Consider the following 21,585-nt stretch of genomic DNA (forward strand, 5'->3'; position numbering starts at 1 on the left):
TTTTACATTGAGTATCTTTGTTCAAGATGTCACATACACTATTATTCTCATTTTAAGTCACATGGATGTCTTGGTTGATCATACAGATGGCATTCTAGTAAAATGTCATCAACAGTTTTTCTTTTTTGACATGTGTCACATATTGGTGGAGGTTTCTTAGAGAAGATATGTGCATGAGTCAGTTTGCTATGGCCTATACATATTCTAGTAATGAGCACTTGTTCTCAATGCTGGAGGAATGAAACGCCAAATTTATTTGTAGATCCACGCCTGATATTATGGAACTTGTGGGTTGTTTCTGTGTCCAGTCAGTTTGCTTTCTAGTACTGTATCAGGCCTACTGTTAAAGTTAATTTTATTAACACTAGAACCGCCGGAGCGGTCAAAATGACCGCTATACTTTTTCAAAGCCTTATTTTGACCACATTTTCTGTCGTATTGCAAAGAGCTTCAGTGACTTTTCCTGATTACCGGTCAGAATCATCTGTATTAAATGTAATTAATTTTGCGTCATTGGTTAGGACGTAGGTAACGAGTATACCTAGAACCGCCGAAGCGGTCAAAATGACCGCTGTATTGATTATCATAATAAAATGTATTAGAACATGTGCTTATTCCTCTCTTTGAGATAACATTTGTTTATAATTATTCTCCCTGCAATAATGTAAGCATAACTATGAAATTCTGATAGTATATCTACGGCCATTGTTCATTCTCTTCTTTATTCATTTTTCTAAAGGCGGCTAATGGGTCACTGTCCTCTGAGAGTAGCGAACATTCTTCCGCTGTCACGATTCCCTAATGATATACGTTATTTTGATGTCAACATTACAATCTTGGTACTGAAATTCAGCAATTAGACTGTAATTATGCCTGGTGTAGGCCGAGAACTGAAAGTTTCCGATTGTTCTATTACAGCAGTAGAAAATGCGATAGGAAAAGCTGGATGAAAGAAGGGACGCATCAACACAAGCCTCCCAGGACCAAGTAATATGTTACTAGGTACAGATGACTTCATGGAGTGGCCTGTATGAGAGTTTGTGAAGACTACACCTGGAAGGATGGCTTGTCACAACATCTTGAAAGAAAATCCAGGACCTACTCCATACTCAAAGCGGTATGTTTCTGACGACAGTGTAGCGTGTGCATGTCGTCTTTTTATTGATGAATCTATATTGAAACACATCAAACACTCTACGGAAACTGAAGCAAAACGCGTATTAGGAGATAAATTGTGGAGTGTAAGTTTAGAAAACTGTAGGCATTCATTGGCTTAGTGTATGCTCGTGGTGTACTTGGAGCCAGTAGCACTATACCTAATGAACTCTGGTCTGAAAAGTGGGGACCACCATTCTTCAGAGAAACAATGGGGAGGAATTTTTGTCGAGAAATCCAAAGATTTTAGCGTTTGGACGTCAGAATTACAAGATTAGAACATTTGAAAACTGATAAATTTGCGTTAGTATCAAAAGTATGGAACAAATTCATCGAAAATTGTCAATTGTCTTATATTCCACGTGAAAATCTGCCTGCTGATGAGCAGCTTTTTCCAAGAAAAACAAGGTGTCCATTCTTACAGTACATGCCCAACAAACCAGATAAAACTGGAATTACATTTTGGCTTCTTGTGGACGTTGACTCAAAGTTTCCGTGCAGTGGGTTTCCTTACCTAGGAAAAGACGATTTCAGACCACGTGACGAGGCTCTACCCGGAAGTGTAGTAATGAAGTTGGTGGAGCCGTTTCAAAAGAAGGGGCGACAAGTGACTACAGATAACTTTCTTTGCAACAGTGAAACTTGGTGAGAAGTTGAAAAGTAATGGTTCGAATATTGTTGGAACCATTAGACGATCAAGGAGAAAAATTCCTAAAGCTCTGAAGGCTATGAAAGCTAGTCTTTACGACTCAACTCTCGTGAAACATTCCAATGACACACTTACCGTTTATCAAGGAAAACGAAACAAGAACATCCTTCTATACAGTACTTTGCACTCAGAAGTTGAACTTCAAGCTAATCCCAAAAGGATTCCCGCAACAGAATACTTCTACTACGGTAGATCAAATGGGAAGAAAATATACTATTCGATCCGTTACACGAAGACGACCTGTTCATGTATTTCATAATATTCTTGACTTGGCAGCTATCAACTCCTGGATGTCTGGCTCCATGGCAAAAAGGTTAGCATGTTGGCCTTTGGTCACAGGGGTCCCGGGTTCGATTTCCGGCTGGGTCTGGAATTTTAACCGAAATTGCTTAATTCCCCTGGCACGGGGACTGGGTATACGTGTCGTCTTCATCACGTGTCCTCGGTCACATTCCGGCACTAAAAGCCATACGCCATTTCATTCCAACTCCTAGATCATTTTCAAACACTGACAGGGAAGAAGATCAGTCGCCGAAATGACATCCTGAAACTAGCAGTGGAGCTTCGTGTGGGGTACATAAGATCGAAACCTAAGTCTGTGGATACAGAACCCGAATTTAGGAAGCCTGTGGAAGGAAATTTACAGAATAGGCAATGCCAAATGAGGAAATGCAGGAATAAGACAAGTTTTACCTGCAGAAAGTGCAAACAGCGAGTATGTGGTTCTTGCTCAAAGTACATAACTAAGGTATGTAGTTCCTGCTTCAAAAGACGCAGGATTGCATCAGCATGTGCAAATACAGTGAAGGATAAGAAGGAGACAAATATGTTGTGGTACGTGGATTTGGCAAACAAGTTTCAGGTCATAAATTGCACTAAATGGAATGTTACAGTAATTCTATTTTCTGATAATAAGTAATAACTATTTTTACCGTTTATACTAGAAGAATATGAAGTAAAAACGATGTTTCTTTTTAGATAAGTGTGTTTTATAGAAACGTTTTTGTGTTTGTAATAAATTAGGAAAATACTACATTTGCTAAACTATTAAATATATTGAATCTTTTCCGTGTTAGATCCCATAAATAATGTTTTATAAACTTAGTAATACATATTTGAAACGATGATAATGAGTTACTATATGTATTGAGCAGAAAAATAATAATTAGAATACAGCGGTCAAAATGACCGCATCGGCGGTTCTAGGTATACAGTATGCTCCGGCGGTCCTAGTGTTAATGGAACATTGTTTATTCTTGTACTCCAGCTCTGAGTATTCATAGGAAAAATACACCCCCAAATTGTTTGGTTACTCAAATAATGGACAGTACTTAATAATGGACATTTTGTTAATTCCCAGATGTGTGCGCTACTGCAAGTTTCACTGTAATTCAAACTAATAATAGAACATGACTCTAAAATTAGCTTGCTCTTTTGTTTCCAGCCACTCTGGACGTAGTCCATTATTATCACAAAGGAGCTGGAAGAATCCTGGTACATGCACAGATGCTGGTGGTCTCAGTAGTCCCATCATGCAAGTGAGGCACAAGAACATCAATGGTGTTGACATTCTACCCGAGATTCCAGAGGAGGATGAAGACAGCGAGGAGAGCAATGAGCTTAATTCCTCCGTACCCTGCACTCCAGCGTTAGAAGCACATGTGATTGACTGGGATGAAATAGATATGGGAGAAAAGGGGAATAGTGAAAGAGTTGCTAAAGTCTATTTGTTTAAGAAAAACAAGAAAAGTGTGCAAAGGCATTCTCTTTCAAAGTGGGAAAGTGTTCATTTGCAATCTCAAAGGAACCTAGAGAATGATACTGACAAGAGCAAATCTATCAATGGCAGTGCAAATGTGCCATCAGGTGATCATGTACCAGTTGATACTAGCAATCCATTTTCAAGTGAGGGATTAATTAGCTCTCTATCTCCAAGTGAACACAATCACAACAGAGACTACAAGCACTTTTTGCCTCGTACAATAAGTGAACGACTACGTTACTACCATTCACCTTTCCATAGAATACGTAAAATACTTAATTGCGGGTGCTGTGATTGGTATTGTCGTCTAAAGTTCTATTTAGCCATTCTGAATTTACCGCATAGATTACATAAAATATTATTAAGACCGTTATGGATTGCTGTGAAAGAACCTAAGTTTATTCCTGCATTTTGCCTACATACAACGTTAAGAGTGAATTTAGTGATATTTTCAACTCTTACTCCTTCTTTAGTGTGGAACAGAGTAGCCAACAGTTCATTCCAAGACACAGCATTCACAGTGTCTGTTGCAGCCTTCGCATGGCTGTGTTTCCTTCTCATTAGTCCATGCTTCTCTGATGTGAAACCAAGAAAACAGAAGTATATATATTTTGTTGGTCACCTGGTCTCTATTTGCGGACTGTGGAGTGAGTATGAAACGTATTTCTTTTATATATTTTGTAGAATGTTTGTTTAGAAATATTTCCTCTCTAGATGTACCCATGGCTTTGCCTTTTATAAGTAAATGCAGTAGATCTTGCCTGGAGGTTTACTCAAATAAAATTTAAAATATGTTGTAATTAATTCATTCAACATACTTTATTATTAAAACGTTTGACTCTGAGATTTATTGATAAAGTATGGTAAGTTTTACAGGGAGCTGAAGACATTTGAATTGAAATGGCAAGTCCATGGTGAACATTAGAACACAAAGTATGTAGGTGAGTTTGCTGTTGCCTGTTCAGTAAGGTTGGTGATTTCAGAGATGTTATGTAATGAATGCCTTTACCTGCAGTCTGGTACCATTGCATCCAAGACTTTGTTAGAAAAAAATTGACTTTCACCTCATCATCATCACAACCAAGGCTATGAAATTACTACGCATTCTCTATCGCTTCACAGAAATTTCTGACCCCATTGCTCTTCGTCACTTCTTCCTCACGATCGTTCAACCTCTCTTAAACTACTGCTCTCCGATTTGGACAACAGCCGACCCCTCCAATACTAAGCAGTTAGACAGAGCAGTGTCCTTCTTTGCTGCAATTGTAAGGAACAGAAACCCTGAGCTCAGAAATCTGTCTACGCAGCAGGTATTAATGGCAATTAATGTGTCACCGCTGCACATCAGGCGACAGGTAGCTGACCTGAGTTTCCTCCACGAGATCTTAAATGGACATTACCGCTCGGAACATCTTGTTTCTCTCTTCTCTCTCCGCGTTCCTTCCCGCTCCACCAGAACCAAAGACCTTCTCCACATTCCCCACACTCAGCACCCAATACTTCAACGATCTTTCCTAATCCGCCTCCCAACACTCTTTAACAATATTAATAGGAGACAAGAGCTTGATATAGCATCAAATAAAAGTGTATTCGAGAGGTGTGTAAATAGTATCTTAAAGATAAGTTGATGTGAAGGGATTATACCGCCATCTTGACCCACGACGACTTGGCTATGAACATGGACATTCTCATGGTTTTTGATTTGGACAGATATTAGTAGGATGTGTACCTGATCTTGTTATATTTTGTTATATTTGTTATATTTTATTATGAAAGTTTACGTTTGTTAAATAGTCTGTTGGCAGTGCAAGTGAAATTTGCTTCGTGAATAAATAAATAAATAAATAAATAAATAAATAAATGATTCTCCATGTCGAATTTGATCTTGGATTGGGTTGTGGATCATTAATATACATCTCTCTGCCTGTCTTTCTACCATTCTTGATGGAAAGATATCTTGAAAGTTTGTCAAAAAGTCAACTTTACTATGGGCATTTTTAATCTTAAAACCTGCACTGTATAGAGAAAAACACACAGTCAACAGTAGCAACTGTCACGTACTATGAGAAACCTGAAAAGAGCCAAAACCAGCGAATAATATGTCAGTATGAAATTACTCTTGTTGTATTGAAAGTTGAGGCTAGAAGCATCTACTATGACCAAATTACTCTTGAGGTGAGTGATAATAGAACTGTCAGCAACATTATGTGTAGGGAATGCATTCCTGATGAAGAAAGTTGTTAACAAATATAACTGAATGTTCATTTATTTACGCCCTACCATTTATGTATCATTTGACATTCTACAGCCTTTATCTCTCTGTGGCTGCCTTAGATCGAGTAGGTACTTATTAAAAGCATAAGTTACCTGTTTTGTGCTTTTTGGTAGTAGATATGTACGTAATTCAGAGTGAACTCTCGTACACATAAATGGCAAATTCTGCTTACTCCTTAGCTTGCCTCTAGTCACAGTGAAATAATACTTACCTATGTCAATCCTAGAATCATATGAAGTATGCAGTGGAAGTTCCCTCAAAATCAATCCAGTAGTTTTCATGTTTATCCTGGACAACAGTACATTCTCTTTATAATATTAACGTAAATTATGACAAATTCTACACACACACACACACACACACACACACACACACACACACACACACACACGCACGCACGCACGCACGCACGCACGCACGCACGCACGCACGCACGCACGCACGCACGCACGCACGCACGCACGCACGCACGCACGCACGCACGCACGCACGCACACACGCACGCACACACACACACACACACACACACACACACACACACACACACACACACACACACACACACACACACACACACACACACACACACACACACACACACACACACACACACACACACACACACACACACACACACACACACACACACACACACACACACACACACACACACACACACACACACACACACACACACACACACACACACACACACACACACACACACACACACACACACACACACACACACACACACACACACACACACACACACACACACACACACACACACACACACACACACACACACACACACACACACACACACACACACACACACACACACACACACACACACATCTTCATTAAGGCCGCTAAGCCCTTCAGCATTTAGTCTGCAAGCCTCCATGAATCAACTGAACACCCTACAGTCGTCTATTTGTAACTATCCCTATGGCCTCATTTAATTCTATACCTGTTATCTTTAAATTATTAAAAACTGAGTCTAACCATCATTGTCATGGTCTCCCTCTACTTCCCTAACCCTTCATAGCCGAGTCGATTATTCTCATACGTAACCTATTCTCCTCCATTTGTCTCCTCTGACCTTGTCACTGAAGCCAGTGTATATGTACAGTTGCATCCACTGAGTTAACTTAGTCTTTATCTCTTCATTTTGAGTACCCTGTTTGAACCTATTTGTACCAGCAATCATTCTCACTACTTTCAAGTCCTTGTGAATAAGATATCCTGAGTCAACCCAGCTTTCACTTCCATACAGCAAGTCTGTCTGAAAACAGACCAGTGTAAAGATAATTTAGTCTGGGAACTGACTTCTTTCTTACAGAACACTGTTGATTGCAACTGCAAACTCACTGTGTTAGTTTTGCTGCAACTTGATTCACATTCAATTACTACCATTCCAGGAAACTATACATCCTAAATGTTCAGGGGCGTAGCCAAGAGGGGTGTTACTGGAAGTTAGAACCGCCCCATGAAAATTTTACAAAAAGAAAATAAACAGAAATTGACAATAAGCAATAAACATTCAGAGATATATTTGTAGAACCAACAGATCTGTTGAATCTATTTTCTAAGAAGCCTCGAAAATTGGATTTTAGTTTGTAAACTGAATATACCATTCACTGTAAAACTATTGACCTTGACTGTATTGTTTTTATCTGTATTTTAATATAGGACTAGAGGACCCGTGCTGCTCCACAGTATTCATTATAAATAGGTCAGACAACTCGTCTTGATATGCCTGTCGTTGTCATATTGTTTTGCCTGCCCTTTTCAATGGTTTTATTAATATTTAATGAGAAGCACATTATACTATGCCCCAGTTCATAGTCAGCATTCATCTTTTCTGACGTCATCATGGTGTATGTTCAGTAAAAATTTATCCATATATTTGCTTTTTTACCCTGCAGTTCCTGAAGTAAAGCTTGGTATTATGTCGTAGAAGGCAACAGTAATTTTAATCGCAGTTCTTCTATACAGAGCAGTTGTCTTGTGGGCTTAATAAGTTGGTCTCAAAGGAGCAATTTTTGCCAGCCAGCGAACGTTTTTAAGATAAATGGCCTTCACTCTTTTTATTGTATCTAGGTTATCCTTCGATAGGTGTTCCCAGATAATGTGTAAAGCGAATGTCATGATGGGGTCTGTTTGTCTGTAGACTTTTTCTCTTAGCAGCATGTAAGTTATTAGGAATGCTCTGCCATCTGTTGAGTACATTTGGAAGCTGGGAAAGGTTAGAGAATTAAAGAGTATCTAACAGGGAATAGTATTCTTTCGTGATCAGAGTACGTGTATGCTCTTTGGCTTGACATATAGTAATCAAACATGGCGGCAGGCAATGACATTACTAAGGATAAAAATCTATATATCTATATACAGAGTGTTTCAAAAATGGGGGGCATAATTTCAGGTATGTATTTGTTATATATAGACAATCAAAATAGTTCATTACAGCATGTGTCTGGAAATGCTTTGTTTCCAAGTTATGGCCTTCACAACACTGAACTTCACCGGAACGTTTTCTTTCTGCAGGTCATTGTCATTACAGAAGATGTTCAAAATGTCCACCTCCTGCTTGAATACAGACCTCACATAGATGTCTCATGACTTGGATCGAATGTTTCCTAATCGATGGATAGGTAGAGGTGACCCGATTGCTTGGTCTCCACGTTCACCTGATCTGAAGCCTCTCGTTTTCTACTTGTGGGACCATTTAAAATCATCGGTGTATTCGTCTTTGCTGCCTGATGTGGAAACCCTTCGGAATCGAATTGTGGCATCGTGTGAGGACATACGCAATACACCTGGCGTTTGGGGTCGTGTTCGCAGGTCAAGCAGGAGGTGGACATTTCAAACTTCTTCTGTAATGCCAATGACCTGCTGAAGAAAAACGTTCCGGTGAAGTTCAGTGTTGTGAACGCCATAACTCGGAAATGAAGCACTTCGGGACACATGTTGTAATGCACTATTTTGATTGTCTACATGTAACCAATACACACCTGAAATGATGCCCCCTATTTTTGAAACTCTCTGTATATAAAATAACTTGTCCTGACTGACTGACTGACTGACTGACTGACTGACTCATCATTGCTGAGCCAAAACTACTGGACATAAAGAAATGAAATTTTGGGGATATATTCATATTAAGATGTAGGTGCTCGCTAAGAGAGGATTTTTGGATATTCCATCACTAAGGGGGTGAAAAGGGGGGTAAAATTTTAAAATGAGTGTATCAATATCTCAAAACTTTAAAAGTTTCCAGATGTAAAAATTGGTATTGAGAATCTTCTTTAAAAATAAGGAAATACGTATTTTTTTGTTCAGAAAATCCCATTAGGGGGTGTAAAAAAGGGAGAAAAAGGGGTTGAATGCCTGTAATCAGGATACCGGTACTTATATCTCAGAAACTGAAGATATTACAGACATGAAAATTGGTACTTTTGATCTCTTTTAAAAATAAAGAAACATGTATTTTTTTTGTTTTTGGAAAATCCAATTAATGGGAGGGTGAAAATGGGGGTGAATTTTTAAAATGAGTGCATCCATCTCTCAAAACTTTTAAAGTTTACAGATGTAAAAATTGGTTTTTAGAATCTTCATTAAAAATAAAGAAATACGTATTTTTTTTGTTTTCAGATAATCCCAATTGGAGGGGTGAAAAGGGGTGAAAAAGAGGTTGAATGCCTTTAATGAGGATACTTATATCTCAGAAACTGAAGATATTACAGACCTGAAAATTGGTGTTTGGAATCTCCTTTAAAAATAAAGAAACACGCATTTTTTTTGTTTTTGGAAAATCCAATTAATGGGGGGTGAAAAGGGGGTGAATTTTTAAAATGAGTGTATCTATATCTCAAAACTTTTAAAGTTTATAGATATAAAAATTAGTATTTAGAATCTCCTTTAAAAATAAAGAAACATGTATTGTTTTGTTTTCTGTAAATCCCAATAGGAGGGGTGTAAAAGGATGAATAATGGGTTGAATGCCTTTAATGAGGTTACATATATCTCGGAAACTGAAGATATTACAGAACTGAAAATTTGTATATGGGATCTCCTTTAAAAATAAAGAAACACTTACATTTTTGTTTTTGAAAAATCCAATTAATGGTGATTAAACAGGAGTGACAAATTGGGATGAATTTTTTGAAAGACTATATCTACAGAATATCTGAGAAACGTAAAATGTTACAGACGTAAAAAGTGTGTATTTGGAATCTCCTGTAAATGTAAAGAAACATAGGTGATTTGTTTTTGGAAACTCCATTTAAGGGGAAATAAAAAGGGGTGAAATTTTAAAATGAGAATGTCTACATTATATCTCAAAAAACTTAACATGTTGCAGAAGTGAAAAATGAATTTTTTAATTTCTATTAAAAATAAAGAAATGTGTATTTTAAGTTTTCGGGAATACCACTTGGGTGGAGGGGGGGCGGGTAAAAGTGACTGAAAATGGTGTTGAATTCTTTTAATTAGGCTACTAATATCTCAAAAATGAAGATATTACAGATGTGAAATTTGATATTTGGAATCTGCTTTAAAAGTAAAGAACCACGTATTCTCAGAAAATCCAATGAAAAGGGGGGGGGGGAGGGGGTGAAAGTATGGAAAAATTAATTGACTTAATTGTGAGGAGAATACATACATCTAATAAAAACTAAAGTTGTTACAGACGTGAAAATTGGTATTTGGATCTCCTTTAAAACAAAGAAAAACAAGTTTTGGGAGGGAAACCATCTTGGGGGGCAGGAGTGAAAAGGAGTTGAATTCCTTTCATGAGGGCACATAAATCAAAAACTGAAGAAGTTAGAGTCGTGATAATTGGTATTTAGAAGATCCTTTATAAATAAAAGAACACATAATTTTTTTTCAGAAAGTCCTCTTAAAGGGAGAGGGGGTGGAAAAAAAAGGGAAAAAAGTTGAATTCATTTTATGAGGGTACTTATATCTCAAAAACTGAAGATGTTACAGATGTGGAAGTTAGTACCATATTTTGAATCTCCTTTAAAAATAAAACACGTAATTTTTGTTTTCGAAAAATCCACTTAAGGGGTTGAAAAGAATTGAAAAATTGGATGAATTTTGAAAATGAGTACCGGTATATCTGCAGCATATGTCAAAAACTTAACATGTTACAGACATGAAACTTGGTATTTGGAAAGCCCTTTAAAAATACAGGAACACGTACTTTTTCTTTTTGGAAAAGGCACTTAACGGGGGGGGGGTGAAAAGAAGTTAAAAAAGAAGTGAATAATTTTTAATGAGGATGCTTCTCACAAACTGATGATGTTACAGACGTGAAAAATAGTATTTGGAATCTCCTTTAAAAGTAAAGGAAGATGTGTTTCTTTTTGTTTTCGGAAAATTGGAAGGACTGATAAAGAGGTTAATTATTTTTATGGGGATTCTTATAGCATATCTCAAAAACTGAAAATGTTACGACGTGGAGATAGATATTTGGAATCTCCTTTAAAAATAATCTTGTTTTTTTTGGTTTGAGAGTTCTCATATGTACAGTTCTATGTTGCATGGTCATCTTAGCCCCAAAAGGCAATAACACAAACATGGTTAGAGTACCCCTACCGAGGAACAATTACTTTTATTATTTTACGAAATCCACACGAGCGAAGCCGTGGGTAACTGCTAGTTACATATATCAGAATATTAATGAAAATGTTAGTCGCTTTGGCAACCTGCTAAGTACAGAATGTATTGTGGACTAAGGTAAGCCTTCACTTGCAATTACTGGATTGATCGTCCGACTCGTTGGCTGAACGGTCAGCGTACTGGCCTTCGGTTCAGAGGGTCCCGGGTTCGATTCCCGGCCGGGTCGGGGATTTTAACCTTAATTGGTTAATTCCAATGGCACGGGGGCTGGGTGTATGTGTTGTCTTCATCATCATTTCATCCTTATCACGACGCGCAGGTTGCCCACGGGAGTCAACTAGAAAGACCTGCACCTGGCGAGCCGAACCCATTCTGGGATATCCCGGCACTAAAAGCCATACGACATTTCACATTTCACTGGAATGATCATTTAATGATTTGATTTCATGATTATTTAAAGTTGGCTACACTTAGAGACCTAGCAATGTCTTATGATTCACTGGCAGGTAATTTTGGAGAGAATAAAACAAAAATTAAGCAAATTGATTCAGTAGGACGGATGGACATGTCAAAGCTGGTTTTAGTAAACTTTTTTAATATATAGACTTTGTAGTGTCCATGGCAGAGATTGAGTGGGCCACTAAAAGAATGAAACGAGGCAAGGCAGCTGGAATTGACGAGGTCACCATAGAAATGATAATAGCAGCAGGAGCAGTTATTCTACAGTGATTGCATAGACTCTTCAGAGTGACATGGAGAGAAAAGACTGTTCCAAAAGAGTGGACAAAAGGGGTCATTATACCAGTTTTCAAGAAAGGCGCCAGGAAGCATTGTGAAAATTCCATAGGAGTGACACTGATACCTCATACAGCTAAGATCCTTGAAAGAATCTTGGATAAACAAGTAAGAGACAGAGTAGAGGGAAAACTGGCAGAACACCAGTATGGATTCAGAAGAGGCAGGTCCACATTTGACCCAATATTTACATTGCATCAAATGATGGAAAGGTATTGGGAATATGGAAAGGACATGATAATAACGTTTCTAGATATTGAAAAGGCATATGACAGTGGCCCAAGGAATTTGGTATGGAAAACATTGATGGAGGCACAGATTGGGATTGAAACAATGCAGATGGTAATAGCATTGTATCAAAATTGCAAAAGTTGTGTTAGAACCAAAGTGGGTCAGACTGAAAGGTTTAGAGTTGAGACAGGCTTAAGACAGGGAAGTGTATTGACTCCCATACTCTTCATTATCATCATGGATAGAATTCTACATACAGTAATATCAAGGAGAAGATTATGGGCGAGCAAGTAAAGTCTATGCTCTTGGCGGATGATATTGTAGTTTGGGAAGATAATGAAGAGGAAGTACAGACACAAGTTGATTTATGAAATGAGGAGATAAGAAATTTTGGAATGAAGATTAGTACTGCGAAAAGTAAGACTTTGATCATGATGAGAGGTGACAGAAAATCCAGGGGAGTGATAAAAATAGGAAATGAACCTCTTGAAGTAGTGAACAATTTTAAATATTTGGGCAGCATGATGTCACAAGATGGAAATTTGGATGGAGTTGATTTAAGAATACAGCAGTCTGCAAGTTTCTACCAGTGTGCGAGAGACATTGTATGGAAAAAAGATGTGCCAATGACATGCAAGAAAGTTTTATACTCATCCTATTATAAACCTATACTGACCTATGCTTCAGCAGCCTGGATGTTGACTAAGCAGAACCAAAGTAAGATACAAGCAGCTGAAATGAGGTTCTTGAGGAGCATAAAGAAAAGACAAGACAAGATAGAATACGAAATAAGGAAATAAGGAGAAGCGTGGGAGTGTGTAAACTTCAAGAAGAGATTGATGTAGCAAAGCTAAAATAGTTTGAGCACATGATGAGAATGTCAGGTGGGAGAATACCAAAGAGAACATTCATGGATACAGAGACTGCGAAGAGGCTGAGGGGATGGCCTAGAATGAGATGGAGGAGCTCTGTTCAATTAATCACTACTGATCTGCATTTAGGGCAGTCACCCAGGTGGCAGATTCCCTATCTATTGTTTTCCTAACCTTTTCTTAAATGATCGCAAAGAAATTGGAAAATTGCAAATAGAGGAGTCGATAGCAATAAAGTACTAGAAGAGGAATGGTGGAAAGATCGAGTAAGATGGAGGGCTTTGGTACACTACCCTACCCAGAGAGAATCTGGAATTGATGAAGAAGAAGAAGATTTACTGCAATCTGAATATCAACATAATTCACTCGTATCAGTGTCCTTATAATGACAAATCTTGCATGCACACTCTGCACACCCACAAGTAACTTCATTGTGTTCTATCATCATTTTGTAACTACCCCCTCCATCAGCTAATCCTGGCTCTCTCTCTTTTCTAGCATTTATCCCAAAGTATGGGGTCCACTGTTTTGTGACATCTTCTCCATTTCATCCTATTGCTGACATCTTCAGGTTTTAAACCAACGTCATGCATGTAGTCCTTGATATAGTCAGTCCACCGCTTTAAAAGCCTTCCACGTGGTTGTATTCCTCCCGGATCAACTTGGGGAGCTGTTTTAGCAAGTGAGCCATCCTGCTTTCTCATAACTTGACTGTACCAGTGTAAACGCGCTTCCCTAACTTTCTCCACAATTGGAGCGACGCCAAGACTTTGTCGAACATCTTCATTCCTTATGTGGTCACATTGAGTCAGTCCAAGAGTCCATCAAAGCATCTAATTTCCATTGTATGAAGAGTCTTCTCATGCCTTTTTGTCATTGGACGACATTCTGCCCCATAAATGGCTACTGGGTGTACCATGGTCTTGTAAATTTTTGCTTTTAGATGATGAGGCATTTTTTTATTGCAGAGGATTCCGGTGACTTGTCTCCACTTGAGCCAAGCTGTATTTACCCGTGCTCAGATATCAAAAGTGGCATCACAGTTCAAAGTGACAACTGACCCTAGGTATTTAAAATGCATGGTTTTCTGCAAGTCTTGAATATTGATCCTTATGGTCCTGCTAGTTTGGGGGCAACATTCTAGGTATTCAGTTTTCTGGGTGTTGAGGTGCAGACCATTCTCAGCTAATTTGTCACTCCAAGTTTGTGTCTGGCGTTGGAGTCCAAGGCATGTTTGTTGGGCAAGTACTGTGACTTTAAATGAATGTAATGATATTAAAATGAAATCCAATATTAAAATATTCATGAAATAAAATACTCAATTATCGGACTATGTACTCACACTTAGTACTTACCTGATTACTAATACATGCAATTGTTGATGAGCACCAGCTATAAATAGATGTAACAATAATAGAATGAGAGTCTTGAATATCTCTAGGGTGTGAGGTAATAAGCCTACTTTGATGGCATAACATATAGGTTCTGGGAAAAGGAGACTGGCATTTGGTTTCCCCATTAAAATTTGAGGTTATCTGAGCTACTATAGAAATGAAACAATTAGTTATATTTGATACTAAACAAAATATATATTCTTTAAAAATTGACTTTAATGAGTGAGATTTACTGCGATAATTCAAAACATAATATAAAACTCTGACATTATAACTGAAGGAAACTCTAGGTATAAAATTTGAAATCCTCTTGACCGGACACTGGTTCACCTTCAACACTTTGAGTGTTATTATGATGTATTCCTTTGAATTAATCAATCAATCAATATTGATCTGCATTTAGGGCAGTCGCCCAGGTGGCAGATTCCCTATCTGTTGCTTTCCTAGCCTTTTCCTAAATGATTTCAAAGAAATTGGAAATTTATTGAACGTCTCCCTTGGTAAGTTATTCCAATCCCTAACTCCCCTTCCTATAAATGAATATTTGCCCCAGTTTGTCCTCTTGAATTCCAACTTTATCTTTTTTTTTTTTTTTTTTTTTGCTAGCGGATTTACGTCGCACCGACACAGATAGGTCTTATGGCGACGCAACTTTATCTTCATATTGTGATCTTTTATAAACGCCACTCAAACTTATTTGTCTACTAATGTCATTCCACGCCATCTCTCCGCTGACAGCTCGAAACATACCACTTATGAACATTAAAACAAGAATAATAGTTAACACCACCTTTCCAATACTTATCTTTCCTATATTTAGGAAATAAACATTACAACAGGCATTGTAAGATGGGACATGTTTCGCTTAAATTTTCTTATCGTGTTGCCATGATGAACACTCTTATATATTTTCACTCTTGTTTTTATGTTTGAACATTCTGATTGACTGACTGGTAACAATGATATCCTAATGATTTTAATTATTTCACTACCAGCTCTGTATTGTAGATTACTTTCTGTTCTTACCCTCTGTCTCAACTCGATTGTGTTTTTTCTCTCAGCCATGTTGTCATGACTATGAAGAGCTTGCCAGATGTGGTCATGTGGGACTAAGTCAAATGCTTTTTTGGCTATGCTACTGTAACAGAAACTGATGGTTAATATTTACAATTCAGCGGACTATTATAGCAGTCGTGCAGGAGCACTGCAACATGACCGGCGGACTGCTGTAGCAATCGTGTGTTGTTCGTTTTTTTTGTGCTTTACTACAGTAGACAGCTGGAGCGATGCCACATGGGTGGTGCACTGCTGTTCGGTTTTTCTGTGCTTTGCTACAGTAGACTGCTGGAGAAGTTCAACCTTCATGTTATCTAGCGGTTGTCTTGTAAGTCTTTAGTTACTAGCAGAGTCACGGGCAGTCAGTTAGAAGGTAAGACATCGAGTGAACTTTGTGATCATCATCTGCTGTTCACTGCCAACATATTAGCGCTTCTATAGGTAGCTTCAACACATTGTGGTACTGCATGCGCAGAACATTAAATTTGGCTACTGCATACTGTATTTCATAATGCATGAGAAACCGAATAGTGCAGATGAAGGTTTTATCCTCATACTAGCAAATGTACCTGTGCTTTGCTACGGTATTCTACAATGTATACGGATATCGAAGTAAATTGCTGTACATGAAGTGAATAAAAATTTTTAATTGCATGTTTCTTGGCGTTATCCGACAAAAAGCATAGGGAGGTCCACAGATGTTGTTTCCAATGTGAAGTGCGAGTTGCAGAGTTGTGATGATAACGACAGGTCCACTTGTCTGCCGCAATTCACTATGCGTAACGTCAGTCACATTTTGATGGGTAAATTTGTTTATAATCGGGGGCTCCTATACCTAACAATAAAGAGAAATGGGTGAAAGAGTTTTAAAAAGATGCACGCTCCCTTGCCTTCTGCTAGTCAAATCAAGAAGAGAATTATGCATTACAATGGTACATAGGCGTTGGAGAACTAACCCATTCCTATTGCTAGTTAAAGTCGCTGTGGGGAGTACTGATTACAACAGCAGACGCCCTCCTGCTGAGAGTCACTATTGATTTGTAAAATATTAATTACAATGTAAGACACACTCCTTTCTAGATCGCTACAAATCGACTTAAATTAATAAATGTAGATCGACATACGGAAGTATATGCATGTTCACCTTCATTTACAGAATAACTGCTGCTAAACGGTGCATTCATATTGAAAAACGGATTGTATAAAAAGACGACTCTGGCCTCATTTAGCTATCTAAATGGCTGGCCCTATGATATTTCCTCGTATCTCATCTATTTAAAGGCAAGATTATTTTAGAAACGTTGAATAGGATGAAATTTGTGTAAGGTTTTAACACAGTGAATTACTTTTCAGATACTTATGCGACAGCTTCCAACATAGAATTTGGCTGGGTGGGCCAATATTTGTGTAGAATTTGATGATCCCATCTTTCCTATAAGTGACTCAAACCATCAATTATACATGTACAAAGTGCAAAATTTACGTAAATCCAGAAACAGAGCCACATTTAACATAAGCGATAGAGATACGACAAAAAGTCATAGGACCAAAGTTGTAGATCACTCCAAATTGAACAGAGATTGTGCCATCCGTTTTGTGATACGACTTACCGTTTAGCCACCAAATACCTCGAAAGGAAGGTCTGCACCGTCATTAAAATTGCCTCCATATTTCAATATTTTTGGGGGGTAAAAAAATAATTTTTTGATACATCTCGTAAATTTTCCATTGGTTACAGGCAAAAAGCTATAATTTTGCCAAATTTCTATTTTGTAACTCGTCTGAGAGATTGTGCTGCCATCTTGATATGGGGGAGGGGGTTAAAAATTAGGACTTTCATGAAACTTTTAAGCCCATGAAACCTATAGGTTATCGTTCAGGATGAATAACACCGACAGTGTTCTTATGCAGATTTGAAACTCCCAACGTGTCCCTCTGAGAGAATTTTGAGAATTTTAGATTTTTCTAGGGATCCTGAAGTCATCAGGTTGTCTGATACCAAGTTTTAAGTTTCTAGGATGCCTAGAATGGTCTCATTAATTCACGTCTGTTTTCATTTTTATGCCTTAATTTATATATGTATAGTACAGTATATATAGATCACACCAAACTGACTTCTATTTATTAATATGGATTATATATTTCACCCACTTCCAAAGTGGTTCTAGGGGCGTCTTACTCCCACAGTATGTTTTCCAGGTAGTAAGTCATACTTGAAAGTCATACTGGAACATACACACGTCTATTACCTTGGGCATTCTTGACAATTTATTTTTTCACCCTTTCTCACCCACTATGCCAAAGGGGGGCATTTTTGATAATATATTTTTTCACTCTTTCTCACCCTCTATACCAAAGGGGGCTGAAGCTGGACTTTAAAAATTCAGAATGTTACTATTCATCTCAGTGAGCCGGAAAACTATGTATTAGGCAGTATATTCGATTATTATTATTATTATATCTCACTCCCCCTCCCCCCTAAAGGGGGTTAAACTTTGAGTTTTAAAAAATTGGGAGTGTTACTATTCATCTCAGCGACCCCGAAAACTATGGCTTCGACACTATTTTTGATTATTTTTAAATCTGAATCCCCCTCACCCCCCACCAGGAAGAGGGATGAACTTGGACTTGTAAAATATGCGGGGTCTCACCATTCATCTCAGCGACCCCGACAACTATGGATTCAACATTATTTTCGTTTATTTTTATATATCACTCTCCAATTGCCACCCACCACGAAGGGGGCTGAACTTGAAAAAAATTCCAGAGTGCCATTATTCATCTCAGCGACCTCGAAAAGTATGGATTCAACACTACTTTCGATGATTTTTATATCTCAGCCCCCTCGCCCCCCCGCCCCTAAGGGTTCCTGGGGTGTCCTACCCCCACGTGGTTTGTCTCCTGATACTAAAATTTTGAAGTGTACAATTCACCTCGGCGAAATCGAAAACTATGTATTCGACACTATTTTTGATTAATTTTATATATCACTCCCCCCTCGCCCCAATCCCAAAGGGGGATGGACTTGGACTTATAAAATAACCGGAGTCTCACTATTCATCTCAGCGACCCCGATAACTATGGATTCGACACTATTTTCGATTATTTTTATATATCATTCTCCCATCTCCCCCACTATGATGGGGGCTGAAATTGGACTTTAAAAAATTCCGGAGTGTCACTATTCATCTCAGCGACCCCAAAAAATATGGATTTGACACTACATTCGATGATTTGTATATCTCAGCACCTCGTCCCCCCCGCCCCTAATGTTTCCTGGGGTGTATTACCCCCACATTGTCTCCTGATACTAAAATTCCGGAGTGTCACTATTCATCTCAGTGACCCTGAAGACTATGTATTCGACAGTATTTTCTATTATTTCTATATATCACTCCCCCATCCCTACCCCCACCCCCCCAACGGAGAGGGCTGAACTTGGACATAAAAAAAATTCCGGAGTGTTGCTATTCATTTCAGCGAGCCCGAAAAGTATTGATTCGAAACTACTTTCGATGATATATATGTCTCACCCCCTCGCCCACTCCCGTCCCTAAGCGTTCCTGGGGTGTCCTACCCCCACGTGGTTTGTCTCCTGATACTAAAAATCTGAAGCATACAATTCACCTCGGCAACCCCGAAAACTATGTATTCGACACTATTTTCGATTAATTTTATATATCGCTCCCCCCTTACCCCCCACCCCAAAGGGGGATGAACTTATAAAATATCCGGAGTCTCACTATTCATCTTAGCGACCCCGACAATTATGGATTCCAATATAAATGGTCCGTTATTGGACATTATAAATTTTCCAGCTAACTCATTCTTGGTTGCCAGCGTTTCGCCCTCGTGTGCTAGGGTGGGCTCATCAGTTGGTACCTAGCACACCTACCAATATTATAAATATTATAAATTTACTCATTCAGGACAAATATTTCAGATTCCCTATGGAAATCAACATCTATATCATCTGATGGCCAAGCAGGCATCAATTTTTGATAATGAGACAAAGTCTCGTGGTGCATTGGCACTGCCGGTGGCTCCAGTTAGCCTACGCAGTGGCCTCTACGGTATGCACTAACCAGCGTATTGGTAGGTGTGCTAGGTACCAACTGATGGGCCCACCCTAGCACACGAGGGCGAAACGCTGGCAACCAAGAATGAGTTAGCTGGAAAATTTATAATGTCCAATAACGAACCATTTATATTGGTATTATAAATTTACTCATTCAGGACAAATATTTCAGATTCCCTATGGGAATCAACATCTATATCAATTATGGATTCGACACTCTTTTCGATTATTTTCATATATCACTCTCCCATTGCCCCCTACCATGAAGGGGGATGAACTTGGACTTAAAAAAATTCCTGAGTGTGACTATTCATCTCAGCGACCACGAAAAGTATGGATTCAACACTACTTTTGATGATTTTTGTATCTGAGCCCCCTTGCCACCCTGCCCCTAAGGTTTCTTGGGGTGTATTACCCCACGTGGTTTGTCTCCTGATACTAAAAATCCTGAGTGTCACTATTCATCCCAGCGACCCCGAAAAGTATGGATTCAACACTATTTTCGTTAATTTGTATATATCTGACCCCCCTCAACCCCCCCCCCCGCTGCTAAGGTTTCCTGGGCTGTCTTATCCCCACGTGGTTTGTCTCCTGATACTAAAAATCCGGAGTGTACAATTCACCTCGACGACCCCGAAAACTATGTATTCGACAATATTTTCGTTTAATTTTATACATCAGTCCCCCCTCGCCCCCCACCCAAATGGGAGCAGAAATTTGACTCTTAAAAAATTGGGAGTGTTACTATTCACCTCAACTATGGATTCGACACTATTTTTGATTACTTTTTTACCTGACCCCCTAACCCCCAACTCCTAAGGGGGCTAGAGGTGGCTTACCTCCATAGTGCTCATCTCCAGATAGCAAAGAATAAGTTTCAAAATTTGATTGAAATTGCTCCAGTGGTTTAGGAGGAGATGTGTCATTTACACAATCGGGAGTGCCACTATTCACTTCAGCAACCCCAAAAACTATGGATTTGACACTATTTTTGATTATGTTTTTACCTGAACCCCCTAACCCCCCACCCCTAAGGGGGCTAGTGGTGGCTTATCCCCACAGTGCTCGTCTTCAGATAGCAAATAATATGTGTTCAAAATTTGATTGAAATTGCTCCAGTGGTTTAGGAGGAGATGTGTCATTTACACACATACATCCGTCATCAGTCCCCCCTCGCCCCCCCACCGAAATGGGGGCAGAAATTTGACTTTTAAATCGGGAGTGTCACTATTCACCTCAGCGACCCCCAAAAACTATGGATTCGACACTATTTTCGATTATTTTTTTACCTGACCCCCCTAACTCCCCACTCCTAAGGGGGCTAGAGGTGGCTTACCCCCACAGTGCTCGTCTCCGGATAGCAAATAATAAGTGTTCAAAATTTGATTGAAATTGCTCCAGTGGTTTAGGAGGAGATGTGTCATTTACATACATACATCCATTTTTATATATAGTAAGATTGGGTAGTGACTTTGGTAAAATGAAGACAGGAAAATTTAACCCGCGAGTAGTCGCTACATGAGATTTTCTCTCACATTATTTTGTATTGTGAGTTTACTTCTCAGTGATGCAAGGGAGGTGACTTTTCGATTTTCTATCTAGCTGAGTTTATAACTGTCGTGAGCAA

General features: G+C 38.7%; 1 protein-coding gene across 2 annotated transcripts in view; it reads left to right on the forward strand.

The window, feature by feature from the left end:
• The window catches only part of LOC136858587 (uncharacterized), a 177,147-nt gene that overhangs the window by 120,468 nt on the left and 35,094 nt on the right, over window positions 1-21,585 (forward strand). For both annotated transcript variants that reach the window (XM_067138256.2, XM_067138257.2), the window contains one exon: window positions 3,309-4,273. In XM_067138256.2, the coding sequence (XP_066994357.2) occupies window positions 3,309-4,273 (965 nt within the window). The remainder of the gene's footprint in view (window positions 1-3,308; window positions 4,274-21,585) is intronic.

The sequence above is a fragment of the Anabrus simplex genome, chromosome 1, assembly GCF_040414725.1.
Source record: "Anabrus simplex isolate iqAnaSimp1 chromosome 1, ASM4041472v1, whole genome shotgun sequence".
Taxonomy (NCBI): Eukaryota; Metazoa; Arthropoda; class Insecta; order Orthoptera; family Tettigoniidae; genus Anabrus; species Anabrus simplex.